Raw genomic sequence first — 18,562 nt, forward strand, 5'->3', positions numbered from 1 at the left:
TTCTCTGCCTCAGCCTCCGGAGTAGCTGGGATTACAGGTGCGTGACACCAAGCCCTGCTAATTTTTTCTATTTTTAGTAGAGACGGGGTTTCACCATCTTGATCTTGGCCAGGCTGGTCCTGAACTCCTGACCTTGTGATCCACCTACCTCAGCCTCCCAAAGTGCTGGGATTACAGGTGTGAGCCACTGCGCCCGGCCTAAAGAAGGTTATTATCTGTTCTGGCTCTATTTCTCTAAGACTCTGCTTCTGTCACCTTGAGGTACTCTGGGCTACGAAGGATATTGCCTTTCAGGGTACTTATTCCAAATCTGCACAATTTACTCATTTGTACTTTACTCTTTCTCCAGCTGCCCCCAAAACACCCTCACCCATCCGTCTCCTTTGCCCTGCCTCTCCAGTTGAGGCTTTGATGGGCTGCCTTCCCCTTTCCAAATGTTGGTTTGCTACTCTTCCTTCCATCTGGTCTGACCTCCCTCTGGCCCAACTTCTTCAGTGATGGACTTCTTCTGATACAGGCCTGGGACCTCCCACACTGATAGGTGGCTCCCATAGACAGTTCTTACCTGCCTTTTCTTGGCCCTTTGAATAACTATTGCATGGCTCTGGGGCTTGATCATCTTTGAAGGTGGTGAATAATAATAACATTTATTGAATGCCGACTGTATACCTATAGGAACTAGGCTTAGCACTTTAGTTTATCTCATTTCATCCTTACAACCACTCTGTAAGGTAAGAGCTACCATGATCATCTCCCATTTTATATCAAATGAAACTGAGACTCAAAAGTGTTGACTGGCCAGGTTTGGTGGCTCACACTTGTAATCCCCGCACTTTGGGAGGCTGAGGCAGGAGGATGGCTTGGTGGCTTGAGCCCAGGAGTTCCAGACCAGCCTGAGCAACATAGTGAGACCTTGTCTCTACAAAGAATACAAAAATTAGCCAGGTATAGTGGCACACACCTGCAGTTCCAGCTACTTGGGAGACTGAGGTGGGAGGATCCCTTGGGCCCTGGAGGTGGGACCTGTAGTGAGCCCTGATTGCACTACTGCACTCCAGCCTAGGCGACAGAGTAAGACCTTGTTTCCAAAAAAAAAAAAAAAAAAAAAAAGTTGACCATCTTGGTGAAGGTTTCCCAGCTAGCAAGTGGTAGAGTCAGGACTCAAATTCAGGCTTCTTTTATTTCCAAATATAAGCTTGTAACTACCATGTTGCATTATTTATCCAAGTTGGAGGAACTGAGTTTTCTGGAACATGACAAACATCACTGGTGAGCATAGACCATTCCATGGACCATCAAGATATATGTGTTTGGAAGAAAGACTCCTGAGCCGATGCAGAAGGTTCTAAATAGAAATGTGATGAGGAAAGATGAATGTCCAGACTAAAGTAAAAGTAGATCCCATGAAGGACACAGATGTGATAAAGGCGCTTTGTAGGAAAGGAGGAGGCTGGTCATTCATGCAGAAAAATGCCTGTAAAGAGGATTTTAAAATGCTACATATGACTTTAGGTGTCTAATCTTCCATAGAATATGGATGATAAAAAAATGAACTTATCATATTACCCAATCCGGGTGTACAAACAACCTCAGAGGTACCACGAAGACTTTGTAGAACGGGGCACCTCCCTTTAGCACGCGAGGCAGTGTTTTATGCAAAATGGGCCTAATAAGGCCAAAACCTTGAGAGATGGGGCCTATTCCAGAGGGGCAGCTAGTGTATGTCAGATGCAAAAGAGGAGGCAAGGGCAGCACTGAGAAGTGAAGCCAAGCACAACTAATGAATATTAGTGGTTCAACATCAAGAGCAGCTTCTGAATCAAAGGTAGGACCAAAGAGTAAAGCTAAAGTCACCGAGGGTCCAGTCAGAAGATGTCAAGTGACCTGGCTATCGCTGGCTGAAGAAACGAGGCAGGAGAAATGGAAGCTTGAGGAGGAAGGGGATGGTCATTTAATTAACCATAATTCTGGCAAATGATGTCCTGCTAGCATGAGACTGCTTCCTGTCAAGCCGTGGACTGCTTTAAAAGTGCTGACTTGCCGGGCGCGGTGGCTCAAGCCTGTAATCCAGCACTTTGGGAGGCCGAGACGGGCGGATCACAAGGTCAGGAGATCGAGACCACCCTGGCTAATACGGTGATACCCCGTCTCTACTAAAGAATACAAAAAGTAGCCGGGCGACGAGGCGGGCGCCTGTAGTCCCAGCTACTTGGGAGGCGGAGGCAGGAGAATGGCGTAAACCCGGGAGGCGGAGCTCGCAGTGAGCTGAGATCCGGCCACCTCACTCCAGCCTGGGCGACAGAGCCAGACTCCGTCTCAAAAAAAAAAAAAAAAAAAGTGCTGACTTACACCTAGCAATGGAAAGATATACCTTGTTCCAAATAAATGTATTTACTGGAAGGGATGGTGTATAAACCATATGACAAGAAAATATACCTTAGTCGTGGGTGTGAACTTTACACAACACTCACGTGTAAGAAGTGGCACATTTTTCTACATTGTATAAATATAATTTAAGCCCTCACCTGTGCTGATTAACAGGAAATTAAATTTCTGAAATATTTCTGAGGGCTGTCCCTCTCCCTAGGATTGATTATACAACAATTCTGAACAAAGAACACTGGCTTGGATTGGGTTCCCTAGAAGCAGAGTTTGAGACAGGGATTCTTGTTCAAGTGATTTACTAGGGGAGTAATTTCTGGAGAAGGGTGTGGGAGATGCAGGATGGGACACAGAGTAAAAGGTTTGCAAGAATGTGATCTCAGCTGATTCTACAAGAAATATCTGGAGCGCAAGTTGGACCATAAAATTAGTTCCCCAATGAGGCAACGGAGCCCATCTTTTCTGTCCCTGTGTCAATTAGTTATTGGTCAAGGTGGGGGGGGGGGTACAGCCTCCCAGGTGAGGGGAATGGCAATTTTCCAGAAGAAAGGGCAGTAGTGAGTGGTTGTCAATCAACACAGCTGAAGGGTGGTGCACTGATAGATCCACTACAGTCCACACCCTGCACCTAACAGCTTCACTGGCTTCTCACATTAAATTCACTTTGTCTAGGCATAGCTTCTCCTGCATCCTGGTTGGTCACAATTTCTGAGAAAACTTATAAGAGGAGGGTTTATGGAATGAAATATAGCCCAGGCTGTTGCACTTGGTCCTGAGCTGTAACTGATAGTCATCATCTCCCTATTCTGCCATTTAGACTTTCCTGATGACTTGGCTCACACTCTCATTCTCATGTTGTCCCGGTCACCAGACCCTTGTCAGGCTATGGTTGCTAAAATTGCCCATTTATAGTTCAACCGGGCATGAGAATACCAAGAGATGTTCCAGCGGATCACCTGAGTGCCAGACAGATTCCCTTCTGCCCTCATTAGGCAACAGCAGTCCTATCTCCTCATGATGATTAGTGTTAATTACTCCTGCCAAATTGCTCATACACTTTTACCTGTGCCCTCTGGATTTGCTTAAGCTTCATCCAAGATATATCACACCCATTTTATGATTGATTACAGCTGGACCTACCTGACATTTATAACTTGGTGGGTTTGTCAGAATCCAACTTAATATGGAAAGAAGCAGCTACATGGCCTTTTAATGTGCTACGGTCAGACTCTCAGTTTCTACAGGATGATATGCCTTTGAAGTTTGAGGTACAATTCTTCCATTGTAAACTAATAGAACTTTCGTCTGGCATTTTCCTCTACCAAAGATACTTCTAGTAACATGTGATCAGCTAAGTCAAATGACCCAAGTGGCAAGGCTATTTATACTGCAGTCTGCTGCTGCTGCACAGCTCTTTCTTGCTCTGGGCACACTCAAAGCTGGCAGTCTTCCACATGTCAATAGATGAGACTACCACTCAATATCCAAAACAAACAACACAAAGCCTAATTTATTGCTCACATAAGTATATGCTGGTCAGGCACAGTTTCCTCTAAGAAGAGCAGATTGCTAATCTCAGAGTTTGGGGAAAGCATGGAATTTCAAGGACTAGTCGATTTTCAGAGGCATGAGTGGGTTGATATAATCTTTAGAAGTGTGGTTACTTAGGTGAGACAGTTCATTGGTTGACATTCAGAAGTATGTTCACTGGAATGAGTTATATCCTGACTGGCTTTTAGAAACAAGGAGTTGTCACTGAGTGGTTTGCTTGCAAAAAAAGTATGGTCACTGATGTTTGTTGTTGATTGATTAAAAGGTTTTAAAACCAGTTCTGGTAATTACTTGTTATTAAGGGCATGGAATTCTCATTTATTGATTAGATGGGTTTAAAACAGATTCTGACTTGATACCACGGCCTCAGAAAACAGTCAGTCTTTTCATAAGAGTATAGGAATGTTTAACTTCTCGATTTTCCCTTTTGGTCTTCACTCAGCCAGGGCTTTCGGAGAGACCAACAAAAAATATCTAGATATTTACCATTATTGTTGATTTTCTTTGAAGATGAAGGTTCATTTGGAAAGGGCTAACTTTTAGTTCAAGTGTCAATCAACGTGGTTTTTTTCCTGTTTTTGTCTTTGAGTCATATACTGAATCATCTGTCAGGGCAGCAGCTGTGTAGATGCAGATGACTCTAGACAACAGATACCAAACAACTGTGAGAAAATGACTGGAAATATAAGAAGAATCTGAAAGGCACTCTGGACACATGGCACAAGATTTTTCAGGCCTAAGAAAACATATTTAAACAACTCCTTGAGTCTGCCTTAGATAGCTAGGTTGTGTTTTCTTTTAGCTTATATGTAAATTGTTCCCTTTAACCTGGGCTGTTAATCTAAGTACAATATGAAATCAGGGACTAGATTTTGTGCATCTATGATGTAATCTCTGAACCTCTTCATGAATTTGTTTTTCTACTCTATAAGAGGTTCTTGCTTAAGGAATTTAGATATAGCAGCCTGTTAGCTGAGGATACGCTAAAGCATTTCCTTTCACTTCTACTATCTCCTTTGCGGTAGGTCTCTACCTTTACCAATGGTTATTTCTTTGGGTAGCATCAAGACATTAAACATACCAGCTCCCAGTTCATATATTTACTCTCTTATTTTTAGCAATTTGACATGCCTAGAGAAGGTCACATTTCAGTAAGTTGAGTTCATTTGACTTTCGGTCTAGGAATTGAATTCTACAAGAGCATGGACTACTGTACTGTAAGAGAATTAATATAGCCTAGAGGAAACATCATAAATGTATACTGTTTATTCCATGTGAATGCAAACTACTTCCGATTCTCCTTCTTGAATGACTCAGAAATAATGCATTATCAGATCAATAGTTGCAAACCACGTACCCAAGATTGTATTATTCTGCTCTAGTAATACCAAATCCAACACAGCAGATGTAATGGGGGGCTGTTGTTATTATTATTATTATTTGAGATGGAGTATCACTGTCGCCCAGGCTGGAGTGCAGTGGCGCAATCTCAGCTGACCGCAGCCCCTGCCTCCCGGGTTCAAGCGATTCTCCTGCCTCAGTCTCCCAAGTAGCTGGGATTTAGTGGCATGCACCACCAGACTCAGCCAATTTTTGTATTTTAAATAGAGACGAGGTTTCACCATGTTGGCCAGGCTGGTCTCAAACTCCTGATCTCAGGTGATCTGCCCGCCTTGGCCTCCCAAAGTGCTGGGATTACAGGCATGAGCCACCATGCCCAGCATGGGGCGGTATTATTTGTAATAATTCATCTAGTCTTTACATGCGGCAGATTGGTCAGTTAAATGGAGTTACGATGGGACAACCACCACTGAATCCTGCACATATTTGAGGGTGGCATCAATTTCTGTTAGTGCCCTAGTAGAGTATTATTTTCTTTTTTTAGTATTATTTTCAAAATAGCTTTATTGAGATATAATTAACATACAATAATATGCACATACAATATTTTGACATATGTATACACCTATGAAACCATAACCATAATCAAGATAATGAACATATCCATCACCATCCAAAAGTTCCTCATGTTTATTGCATCCCTTCATCTGAACCCTCTCTTCCTCTTCCATCCCCTGGCAACCACAGATCTTCTTTCAGATTATTTTGCATTTCTAGAATTTTATATAAATGAAATCATACAGTGATTTTTGTCTCTTTTCTTCACTCAGCGTAAGTGAGGCTTATCCATATTGCTGTGTGCAATAGTTCATTCATTTTTATTGCTGAGTGGTATTCCACTGTATGGATACCACAATGTGTTATTCCGTTGATAGGCAAGACTCTCTTTCTCCGTCTTTTCCAGTTTTTTACTATTACAAATAAAGCTGTTTTTTTTTTTTTGAGACGGAGTCTCGCTCTGTCACCCGGGCTGGAGTGCAGTGGCCGGATCTCAGCTCGCTGCAAGCTCCGCCTCCCGGGTTTACGCCATTCTCCTGCCTCAGCCTCCGAGTAGCTGGGACTACAGGCGCCCGCCACCTCGCCCGGCTAGTTTTTTTGTATTTTTTAGTAGAGACGGGGTTTCACCGTGTTAGCCAGGATGGTCTCGATCTCCTGATCTCGTGATCCGCCCGCCTCGGCCTCCCAAAGTTCTGGGATTACAGGCTTGAGCCACCGCGCCCGGCCAATAAAGCTGTTATGAACATTTATGTACAAGTCTTTGTGTGTCTGTAAGTTTAAAGTGGGTATCTAGTAGACAACATATAGTTGGGTCTTCCTTTTTCATCTTGTCTGAAAATTTCTGCCTTTCAATTGAGGTGTTTGGACCATTTATATTTATGTGATCACTGGTATCACTGGATTTAAATCTACCATCTTGCTATTTGTTTTCTCTTTTTTTTTTTTTTGGAGACAGCGTCTCACTCTGTTGCCCAGGTTGGAGTGCAGTGGCATGATCTCGGCTCACTGCAACCTCCACCTCTCGGGTTCACGCCATTCTCCTGCCTCAGTCTCCTGAGTAGCTGGGATTACAGGCCCCTGCCACCACACCTGGCTAATTTTTTGTATTTTTAGTAGAGATGGGGTTTCACTATATTAACCAGAATGGTCTCGATCTCCTGATCTCGTGATCTGCCCACCTTGGCCTCCCAAAGTGCTGGGATTACAGGTGTGAGCCACCGCGCCCAGCCACTATTTGTTTTCTATTTGTCTCTTATGCTTTTTCTTTTCTTCCTTTTTTGTCTTCTTTCAGATTGAGTATATTATTCCATTTTGTTTTCTGTCACCACATTAGCTATAACCCTTTGTAGTATTATTTTAGTATGTTTGGGGTTTATTGCATACATCTTTTACTGACTACTTTGAAGTAATGTTCTACTACTTTATGTACTGTATGAGAACTTTACAGCAGTTGTATTCCAATTTCTCCCCTCCTGGCCTTTGTGCTTTTGTTATTCTACATTTCACTTTGAAATACATTATAAATCCTATAATACATTTCTTTTGTTTTGTTTTTTTGAGACGGAGTCTCACTCTGTTGCCCAGGCTGGAGTGCAGTGGCCTAATCTGGGCTCACTGCAAGCTCCGCCTCCTGGGTTCACACCATTCTCCTTCCTCAGCCTCCCGAGTAGCTGGGACTACAGGCGCCTGCCACCAAGCCTGGCTAATTTCTTTTTGTATTAATGGTAGAGACTGGGTTTCACCATGTTAGCCAGATGGTCTCGATCTCCTGACCTCGTGATCCACCTGCCTCAGCCTCCCAAAGTGCTGGGATTACAGGTGTGAGCCACCGCGCCTGGCCTACTTTTTGTTTTAAACAATTCTCTTAAAGACATCTAAATCTCTCTCTCCCTCTCCCTCTCTCCCTGTTCCCCTTTCATTGGAAACAGAGTCTTGCTCTGTCACCAAGGCTAGAGTACACTAGCACAATCCTAGCTCACTGTAACCTCAAACCTCCTGCCTCAGCCTCCCAAGTAGTAGTAGCTAAGTCATGCACCACACCAGGTTAATTTTTTTTTTTTTTTTAGAAGTGTGATCTTGCTATGTTTCCAGGCTGGTCTTGAACTCCTGGCCTCAAACAATCCTTCTGCCTTGGCCTCCCCAAGTGGTGGGATTACAGTTTGAGCCACTGTGCCCAGTCTTCACTTTCTTTTTTTGAGGTAGAGTCTCGCTTTGTCCCCCAGGCTGGAGTGCAGTGGCGCAATCTCGGCTCACTGCAAGCTCCGCCTCCCAGGTTTACGCCATTCTCCCGCCTCAGCCTCCCGTGTAGCTGGGACTAGAGGCGCGCACCACCACGCCCGGCTAATTTTTTGTATTTTTTAGTAGAGACGGGGTTTCACCATGTTAGCCAGGATGGTCTCGATCTCCTGACCTCGTGATCCGCCCGCCTTGGCCTCCCAAAGTGCTGGGATTACACGCGTGAGCCACCGCGCCTGGCCTGCTTTCTTTCTTTAATGAATTGATGGCACTCAGCAATAGCCACCCAATTCTTTGGTCCAGACAATTACTGTTTTTCTCATATTTCTCAAGTGTCCAAGAGTTTTTTTAGCTACTGCATCCCTTTCCACCATAACCTATCCCAGTTAAACACAGGTGAAAGTCTGAGCTTTCACCTGCTGTAGCACTGTTACAGGAGGTCAGGAACTGTCAATATTCTTTCTACTGCCAGCATTGGTGTCCTCGTCATCCTCCAGCTGGTGAGTGATCTCACTCCAGAATCCCTTGGAGACTGCTTTCTATGATCACTTCTGGTGCCAAATGTTTTTTCAGTTTGAGTTCCCTAGAAATGAACCAAAATGAGGGTGCTAGTTCAAGTCAGTTCAAGCCATTAATTGGGGAAGAGCTCTCAGGAGAAGCAGAGTTAGGAAGCAAGATAGGGTAGGGGGAAAAAGCTAAGCAAGAACTTGGTCTTGGCTGGAGACCAGCTTTAGACTGATTCCACAGGGAGACTCTTGAGGACAAACTGTATCCCACTTAAATTCAGAGAACTTATCTTTTATCCCTGTGTCAGTCGATCAGTCAATCACTGGCAAGGAGTGGGTATTGGCGAACAGCCTCCTATGCAAGGGGGACTCCTATTTGACTGAGGGAAATTCCCTGAAGAAAAGGGTAGTTGTAAGTTGTTATCAACCAACATTTATAACAGCTGGGAAATGGGTGCCCAGGTAGGTGAAGGGACATGGGCAGGGCATCAACAGTATGCAGTACAGTAACTGCCCTGAATGTTTAGGGATGTGCCTCTGATCTCCAGTCTACCCTTGTCCCAATCCTATTGTTTAAGCTCACATGGTCTTTTGAGGGTGAGCTACACTGATGCTTTTATCTCAAGCTTGGGCTTGGGAGTCTTGGCAAGGTTGGTAGCTTCCACATTATGGCCATGTTCCCCAACACTGCAGTCATTCTTCATCAAGTTTCTCCCAAACTCTCGCAGAATATGGTTCCTTATACTCATGGTACCAAACAGACCTGCATCTTTGTCCCATCTCAAGGGAAACACAAAGCAAACCTCTCTTCTGAATGCCTCTTTTATAAATAAGAAAATTGAGGCTCAGGGAGGCTAAATGAATTTTGCAACAAGGCTGAAAAAGGTAGCGCCAGGACCACACTTAGGTGTTGACTTACAGGCCTTCCACTATATCAGGGAGGCAAACTATGGTCCATGAGCCAAGCCCATCTTCCCCCTTCCCCTACCTGTATTTTAAGCAAAGCTTTATTGGAACACAGCCATGCTCTCATGTCTGTGTATTGTCTATGGCTACTTTCACATTATAATGGCAGTTGTTAGTTGTTAGTAGTTGTTACAGAGAGAGTATGACCTGCAAAGTCAAAAATATTTACTATCTGTAAATATTTCGGCTACATTATGCTGCTTCTGGGAACCTCCACAGACTTCTTCTAAGACTCAGTTATTCTAAGACTTTAGTTGGAGGAGGGATTCTCCCTGATGGTGACACAGCATAAGGTAGGTCTTGAAAACCTACTTTCTTCTATACTAACAAGAAATTAGGGCAGCTCTAGTGCTACTTAGCTAAAAGAGATTTCAAAAAGTCCTGGGGAGAGCTGGATGTGGTGTCATGTGACTGTGGTATCAGCTACTTGGGAGGCTGAGGCAGGAAGATCACTTGAACCCACGATTTTGTCTCAGAAAAAATAAAAATAAAAAAGCCTAGAAAGAAAGAGGGATGAATCAGCTTAAAAGATAGTCCTTAAAAATAATAATGAAAATACTGTGGATCAGGCCGGGCGCGGTGGCTCAAGCCTGTAATCCCAGCACTTTGGGAGGCCAAGACAGGCGGATCACGAGGTCAGGAGATCAAGACCATCCTGGCTAACCCGGTGAAACCCCGTCTCTACTGAAAAATACAAAAAATTAGCCGGGTGAGGTGGCGGCGCCTGTAGTCCCAGCTACTCGGGAGGCTGAGGCAGGAGAATGGCATAAACCCGGGAGGCAGAGCTTGCAGTGAGCCAAGATCCGGCCACTGCACTCCAGCCTGGGTGACAGAACAAGACTCCGTCTCAAAAAAAAAAAAAAAAAAAAATACTGTGAATCTTCCAATTCAGAAATCTGCAGCGTTTGTGAATGAATGAATATTGGTATGTACAAAGGAAAGCTCTGGAAGGATACAGACATTTGGTGGGTGGTTACCTTTGATGGAAGGAAAGGTATTTAACTCTTTATTTCTTCTATATTGTTTGTGTATGTGTATATATATAGTATAACTATGTACTTTTTGCAATTAAAAAAACACACAAACACACACAATGAGAAAGAGAGAGAGAGAGAGAGAGAGAGAGAGAGAGAGACCTACCCCCTCCAAGTGGTATTTAAGAAAAGAATCTTTCTAGAATGATGGATGCAGCTGTGTTCATAGTGGATGGTTGACTTAATGACCTCACTTGCCCCTGGCATTCATCCCATGATTAATAGGCTGCCTCAAACTCCTCAGGCTCCGTGTTCCTTTATGAGCAGGGAGCTGGAAGAATCATTCAGAATAAAGTAAGTATTACAATTTCTGCAGAGGCAAATGAATTGCATAGTTGTGTTTGGAGATACAATTGCGACTCTATTCCCATTTCTCAATAAGCTAATATGAAGACTCAGTTGTGGATGTCAGAAACCCAATCAAGAAATATTTCACCTTTTTTTCAGAATTGCTTCAAGATATAAAGGGATGGCTGGCTTTTTTTTTATTAGAAAAAATACAAATAATACATGAGCATTGTAAAACATTCAAACAATACTCGTGTATAAAATAAAAAGTGAAAGTTCTCCCTTCAAATTACACTCACCAGGGTAATAACTGCATATAATTTGACACTAGAATACCTGTAAATAAGTATTTACAGGTATTTCCATTCATTTTCAAATATTCATCATTAAACAAAATGGCATCAGGCTACAGATAAAAAAGCATTTTTATTTTCACTTAATTTATCTTGGGCCATGGAATATATAGGTGTATATATATATATATATATATATATTTTTTTTTTTTTTTTTTTTTTGAGATGGAGTCTCGCTCTGTCACCCAGGCTGGAGTGCAGTGGCGCGATCTTGGCTCACTGCAAGCTCCGCCTCCCGGGTTTACGCCATTCTCCTGCCTCAGCCTCCTGAGTAGCTGGGACTACAGGCGCCCGCCATCTCGCCCGGCTAATTTTTTGTATTTTTTTAGTAGAGACGGGGTTTCACCGTGTTAGCCAGGATGGTCTCGATCTCCTGACCTCGTGATCCGCCCGTCTCGGCCTCCCAAAGTGCTGGGATTACAGGCTTGAGTCACTGCGCCCGGCCTATATAGGTATATTTAGATTCATCTCATTCTTTTTATGGGTGAACAATATTCCACTGTGAGTGTACTTTTTTTTTTTTTTTTTTTTGAGACAGAGTTTTGCCCTTGTTGCCCAGGCTGGAGTGCAGTGGCATGACACCAGCTCACTGTAACCTCTGCCACCTGGGTTCAAGCGATTCTCTTGCCTCAGCCTCCTGAGTACAGGCGCCTCCTTCACGCCCAGCTAATTTTTTGTGTTTAGTAGAGACCAGGTTTCACCATGTTGGTCAGGTTGGTCTCAGGTGATCCACCCACCTCGGCCTCCCAAAGTGATGGGATTACAGGCATAAGCCACCGCACCCAGCCCAACAATGTCTCCACTTTTAGACATGTAAGTTGGTCCTCTTTTGTGTTGTGTTGTAGTGCTGCAACACTAAATATCTTTTTTTTTTTTTGAGATGGAGTCTTGCTCTGTTGCCCAGGCTGGAGTGTAATGGTGTGATCTCGGTTCACTGCAACCTCTGCCTCCTGGGTTCAAGCGATTCTCCTGCCTCAGTCTCCCCAGTAGCTGGGATTACAGGCGCATACCACCATGCCTGGCTAATTTTTGTATTTTTAGTACAGACGGGGTTTCACCATGTCAGCCAGGCTGGTCTTGAACTCCTGACCTTGTGATCCGCCTCCCTTGGCCTCCCAAAGTGCTAGGATTACAGGCGTGAGCCACTGTGCCCGGCAATACTGAGTATCTCTGTACACAAATATTAGGACAGTGTGTACAAACATTTCTTCTGGACATATCCAAAAGGTTATGCACACTTAATTTTAACAGATATTAAAATTGTTCTCTATAAAAAGGTTGTACAACTTAGAACCTTATCCCTAATTTATACTTTCTCATTGTTTATTTCACATTTTCCTAATTACCATCTAGGTGGAGGATCTTTTCATATTTATTGGCCATTCATGTTGCTTCTTTTGTGAATTGTTTTTCTTAAGTCTTTGGTCTTTTTTTTGTTTTGTTTTTTGAGACGGAGTCTCTCTCTGTTGCCCAGGCTGGAGTGCAGTGACACAATCTTGGCTTACTGCATACCTCCGCCTCCTGGGTTCCAGCAATTCTTCTGCCTCAGCCTCCCGAGTAGTACAGGCGCCTGCCACCACGCCCAGCTAATTTTTTGTATTTTTAGTAGAGACGGGGTTTCACCATATTCACCTGGCTGGTCTCGAACTCCTTACCTCTTGATCTGCCCGCCTCGGCCTCCCAAAGTGTTGGGACTACAGGCGTGAACCCCCGCGCCCTGCCGGGTCTTTTAAAAATGATATTGTCTCCCCCCGTCCCCCTCCCATTGGTTTGTAGGAATATATTTTAAGTTATAGATATTAACTTTTTCCTTTTTTCTGTCTATAAGGTCCAAAATAGTAACTATTTCTACAATTGAAACATCCTCAACTTACATTTATTGTGGAGCATGAGAATGAATTTCACCACATAGAGACTTGTAATCTTATGTAGTCAAATCTGTCACGTCTTTTCTTATACTGCTTCTGGGTTCCCTGTCACACTTAGAAACACATCTCTTCCAAAAATTACAAAAATTTTTTTTAACTTTTTCTTCCATGTTTATATCTTTTTTTTTCTTTTTTTGGGACGGAGGTTTGCTTTTGTTGCCCAGGCTGGGGAGTGCAATGGCGCGATCTCGGCTCACGGCAACCTCCGCCTCCCGGGTTCAAGCGATTCTCCTGCCTCAGCCTCCAGAGTAGCTGGGATTACAGGCGCCCGCCACAACGCCCCGCTAATTTTGTATTTTTAGTACAGACGGAGGTTTCTCCATGTTGGTCAGGCTGGTCTCGAACTCCCGAGCTCAGATGATCCTCCCGCCTTGGCTTCCCAAAGTGCTGGGATTACAGGCGTGAGCCACTGCGCCCGGCCGATTCTTACATCTTTAACTCAACCATATACTATTTTTGTGAAGGATGGAAGTAAGGCTCCCCTCAAGTTAATTTTTCTCCAATCTGGCTTGCAGGAAAGGGGTTTCTGAGGAGATTTTACCGAGTAACGTAGGGAAACGGCTGCCTGCCGACCTACCCCTTTTTGACACCCACACGTGCTCGGCACCTTACATACACTGCGTGATTTTATCCTAAAGCGAGTTTTTAAATCCCAATGTGTAGACAGAGAAACTGGGCGTCACATAATGTAAGTGACCTCCACAGTCCGCATCGTAACGGACCTGGACGATCCCAGACACAAACACTGAGCACAAGGAACCCGGCGCCGCGCCCGCTTTCCAACCTCTCGCGACAGTTGTACGTCATCCGAGAGCGCCGTGGAAGTCGGGCGGCCGGCGTCGCGCCAATCTTCGCTCGTAGGTGCTGTCTCACCGGTGAGACCTGGAAGCCGGCGAGTCTCGCGCTTTGTCGGACCTGCAGCCCCTGGCCTCTTGCCACCATGGAGTACCTAATCGGTATCCAAGGCCCCGACTATGTCCTTGTCGCCTCCGACCGGGTGGCCGCCAGCAATATTGTCCAGATGAAGGACGGTGAGAGGAAGCCCGGGAGGCCCCGCGAGGCCTGGGGTGTCGGGGCGGCCAGAGGGAGTTTGTCCGGGGTTGAATGTGTACCACGGAGGATCGAAGAGGTGGAAGCCGGCCTGCCCTGCCCATACTTACTTAATTAATTTATTTATTTTTTTCGAGATAGGAGTTTCGCTCTTGCTGCCCAGGCTCTAGTGCAATGGCGCTATCTCGACTCACCACAATCTCAGTCTCCTGGGTTCAAGCGATTCTCGTGCCGCAGCCTCCCGAGTAGCTGGTATTATAGGCATGCGCCACCACACCCGGCTAATTTTTATATTATTAGTAGAGATGGGGGTTTCTCCATATTGGTCGGGCTGCTCTCGAACTTCCGACCTCAGGTGATCCGCCGTCTCGGCCTCCCAAAGTGCTGGGATAACAGGCGTGAGCCGCCGTGCTCGGCTTTTTTTTTTTTTTTTTTTTTTTTTTTTTATAATAACGGAAGAAACAGGCAGACAAGTCTGGGACCTTGGCATTTGCTCCTCCCGGCTCCTAGATCAGTGCTCTGCTCTGGCCTTCGCTAAATGCTTCTTGCTTGGTGAGAGTTGCCTAAAGGGAATCTGTTTATAAATGTTTAAGCGCCTGCCCAGAACCTGGCTTTCTAGATCCCCGAATCTCTTATAAAAAGTTTCCTGTTGTCGCTAGTAATGAGGTTAGTTTGTTGGCGACATAAGGTGGGATCCTGGGGACAGTCAGACTGTGGTAACAGAAGCTTGTCATTTTCCTTCCGCTGCCCGTATCTCCCCGTGGCTCCCGATTCTTCTTTTTCAGCTTTCCAGGGCAATGGCTGCCAGGTTTAGGTTTTCCTTATATTTAAGTAGTTAATGGAGTTAGGAGATTGGAGCGCTGTCATTTATTTGCCTTATGACTTTGATTAAGTTATTTCGCAGTGCTCAGATTTCCTCATCTTTAAGATTAGCAATACCAAACTCACAGACTTGTCGGGAGGATTGAGTAAATGAGTTATGCGCAAATCCTTCTCACTAGACAGGTACTTAATAATACTAAGCATACACAGGTGCCCAAACATTTGTCAAATGAACATTAAGTCATCTGAACCAAAGCTTAATACTTTTTCAACAGTAGCACGTCTTTGATCAATTAAGGAAAACAAACTTAGATTCTGCAGGAAAAACAACCAAAATCTTCTTAACATTATGTATTGAGTCATTTACTATAGAGAGACGGTATAGTATAGCAGTTAGGGACAAAATATCTGGACTCACTGCATAGGTTGAACCCAGGTTCTGCCGCATGTGACCTGAAGTAAATTTCTCCAACTCCGTGCCCTAAAGCTATAGCATCCATAAGGTGGTGATGTAATAGCACCTATCTTAAAAGGTTAATGAATTGATGTAAATCGCTTAACACAGCACCTGATACTTTATGAAATATGATTAGTTTGTAGAAGTTTTGTTTGTAAGCTAGTCCTCCCAAAGGAGTGAATTTGTTTTGAGAGTCAATTTGTCCATTATTTTGAATACTGAGGTCTTTGACAAGCAAGTGATTTTAGCATTCAGTCGTGTCTAGGTAGAACAATAATCATTACCTTTGCAGGTCTTCTGTTTCAGCCCAAAAATGTATGTGAAATCACATTGAGAAGAAGAATATTCTTTAAGCCCTACTTATGTACACAGTACTTTTAGTCATCATAGGGGATGCAGTATATTACTTATAACCCATAGAAGAGTCCAAGACATTAAGAAAACAAGGAAATGAATACTGCAAGTTGTTTTATATGATAAAAGAAGTATTACTAGTTAGTATTAGGTTGGTTTTTAAATTAATGAGTTCAAGAGCAAATCCTAAGTAATAAAAGAAAGATCACTATGGTATGGGAGAAAGATGAATTTGAGTTAGTTCTTGAAAAATAGTTGGAAATAATTGCACTCCACACATTCTGATTTTCCCGATAGTCTTTCCTGGTATAAAAACATTTATAATATAAATTTTAGTATTGTATGATGACTTATTTATTTATTTTTGAGATGGAGGCTCGCTCTGTCACCCAGGCTGGAGTGCAATGGCGTGATCTTGGCTCACTGCGACCTCTGCCTCCTGGGTTCAAGCTATTCTCCTGCCTCAGCTTCGCCAGTAGTTGGGATTACAGGCCCCCGCCACCACGTCCAGCTAATTTTTGTATTTTTAGTAGAGACGGGGTTTCACCAGGTTGGCCTCAAACTCCTGACCTCAGGTGATCCACCTGCCTTGACTTCCCAAAGTGCTGAGATTATAGGCATGAGCCACTGTGCCTGGCTGTATGATGACTTTTTTCTAATCATTCATTTCATGATGGAGCTTGTTTAGAGTAGGCAAAAATGCTGAAAAAATAATAACCGTCTGGGACTCCTTTCTCCAAGTTTAAATGATAATACAACTTCAATTGTCCAGTATATCACTTTGTATAAACATTTTGATACTATAGAGTAGACATTTGCTGAGGACGGCTACCTTATTAAGCGGTACCAACTTGTGGTTTGCTTATGGGCTGCATTTCATGTCTCTTCTCTTGGCCTATGTAGAATTGCTTTTAAGTTACTCGGAGTACTCCAGCCCACACAGAATTCTCTCTTTTCTGAATTCCTATAGCATGTATGATCTGAACTACATTATCTAACGCTGAGTATCATAATATTGGACATGTATAGAATTCATTAGTTTTTCTCACTTATGAGTTAGACAGGGGTAAGTGATGTTATTAACATTTCACACATCTGGAAACTGGGACTTAGAGAGGACAAGTAATTTGCCGAAGTTCTGAGTACCAAGTCCATGTCATAACCAAGGTCTCTTGGATTCTAGTCCGCTTGGTTTTCCACAGTATGACATGCTAATGTTGTTCATTTTGTTGTCCATTTGTTTCATGTATGTGGATCTTGTAAGTTGCTTGTCAAGAATCAGAAATTCCCCAGAGCTACACAGGCAGTTTCCTGTACAACTCAGGGGTCTCTTAGTATCTATCTCTTGTGTTTTTATTAAATATGTTGCCTTCTGCTACTCATTGGACATAGTGTTTAAAAAACATTTTTGGCCTTGTATTAAGCTAATTTTAAAACTGGACAGGTTACTGCCTAGATTTTTAGCCTTTCTTCTAAGTGTGACGTAAGTTCTTTGTAAACAAGCTCCCCCCTCAAATAAAAATAGCTTTTTTCTTATTATAATAATATTGCCAACTTACTGAATAATGTTTTCTTATAAAAGTGAGGCATGTTAAGTATAGAAGTTTTAGAGATACCAATAAGCAAAAAGAAGGGAACAAAAACTGCCCATACTCTTACCACTGGCAAGCACTTAGAATATACCCTTCTGCTCCTTTTTTTTGCATAGATAATATAAGTGAATGTTTTTCTCTTATTAACAAGTTTGCAAACTGTCTTTAATGTAGCCTGTATAATAAATAAAAGTGTGTTTGTTCAGGAGTTTTGAGGCAATTTGGTACTATCTACAGGTGCATTTTGTGTGTTTTTTCCCTCCAAGTCTAAGAAGCCGTATTACTGGTATCTACAACTCTGAAACACTTGTAAAGTATTTGACAGTAGCATTTTGTTCTTTAAATCCTATTAAAGGATTTTGACATTTCAGAAGCTTTCAAACAGGAAACATGTCTCCCAGGGAAGATTATTCAGCACTATTTGAAAAATGAAAAGTGAAAGTGAGAGTGAGATAGGAAGATTTAGGCCTTTTCTGAAGCTGCAGACTGAATGTGGAGTTTTCTACCTTAGGCAATAACTGTAACCTGAATATTTATCTATCTAATCTGAATGAGTCTGGTTCAGCTAGATAAGATTAGAGTATCAGGATTTTTGTGAGGTATTTTAAGTAGCTTACTGTCAAAATATTCACTAGAATTTTTGCTTTGGCAATCGTTTTAATTTTCTCTTTTTCTTTGGAAATGGAATTTATTTACTTTTTAAAGTGATTGATATTCTCAGTTGATTTTCTATTCTTTCTTGAGATGGTTCCTTAATTTTAATTGTAGCATCAGTCCCTTTCATATATACTTTTGTGTGTGTATAAGTATAATAACTAACATTTGTAGTTGTGGAAACATTTTAGGGCTTTGTTATCATGAGCCTAAAGATAATTGCCGTTGGCTGGATTCCTTCAGTTTCTTCTGTTCTGTTCCTTGCATTTCAAATGCTTTTAAATGCTTTAAGTTGTATTTTTAATTGGTAGCTTTCATGTATATTCTTCAACTGAAATTGACACTACACAATATGCTGATGGTTTAACATGAAGAATGAAAGATAAATTGATACCATTACCTATTAAAATCTTCTAAAAGCAATAATTAGTGAAATTATTCAATATACAGTCGTCCCTTGGTATCTGTAGGGATTGTTTCCAGAACCCCTG

At 42.8% G+C, this 18,562-nt stretch overlaps 1 protein-coding gene across 1 annotated transcript in view; it reads left to right on the forward strand.

Annotated features, from left to right (window-relative positions):
• Positions 1-13,672: 13,672 nt before the first annotated feature.
• The window catches only part of PSMB2 (proteasome 20S subunit beta 2), a 39,691-nt gene continuing 34,801 nt past the window's right edge, over positions 13,673-18,562 (forward strand). Inside the window, exon 1 of the mRNA XM_033227153.1 lies at positions 13,673-14,173. Within this exon, the coding sequence (XP_033083044.1) occupies positions 13,798-14,173 (376 nt within the window). The 5' untranslated portion in view covers positions 13,673-13,797. The remainder of the gene's footprint in view (positions 14,174-18,562) is intronic.

The sequence above is a fragment of the Trachypithecus francoisi genome, unplaced genomic scaffold, assembly GCF_009764315.1.
Source record: "Trachypithecus francoisi isolate TF-2019V2 unplaced genomic scaffold, Tfra_2.0 Lachesis_group12, whole genome shotgun sequence".
NCBI classification, from domain to species: Eukaryota; Metazoa; Chordata; class Mammalia; order Primates; family Cercopithecidae; genus Trachypithecus; species Trachypithecus francoisi.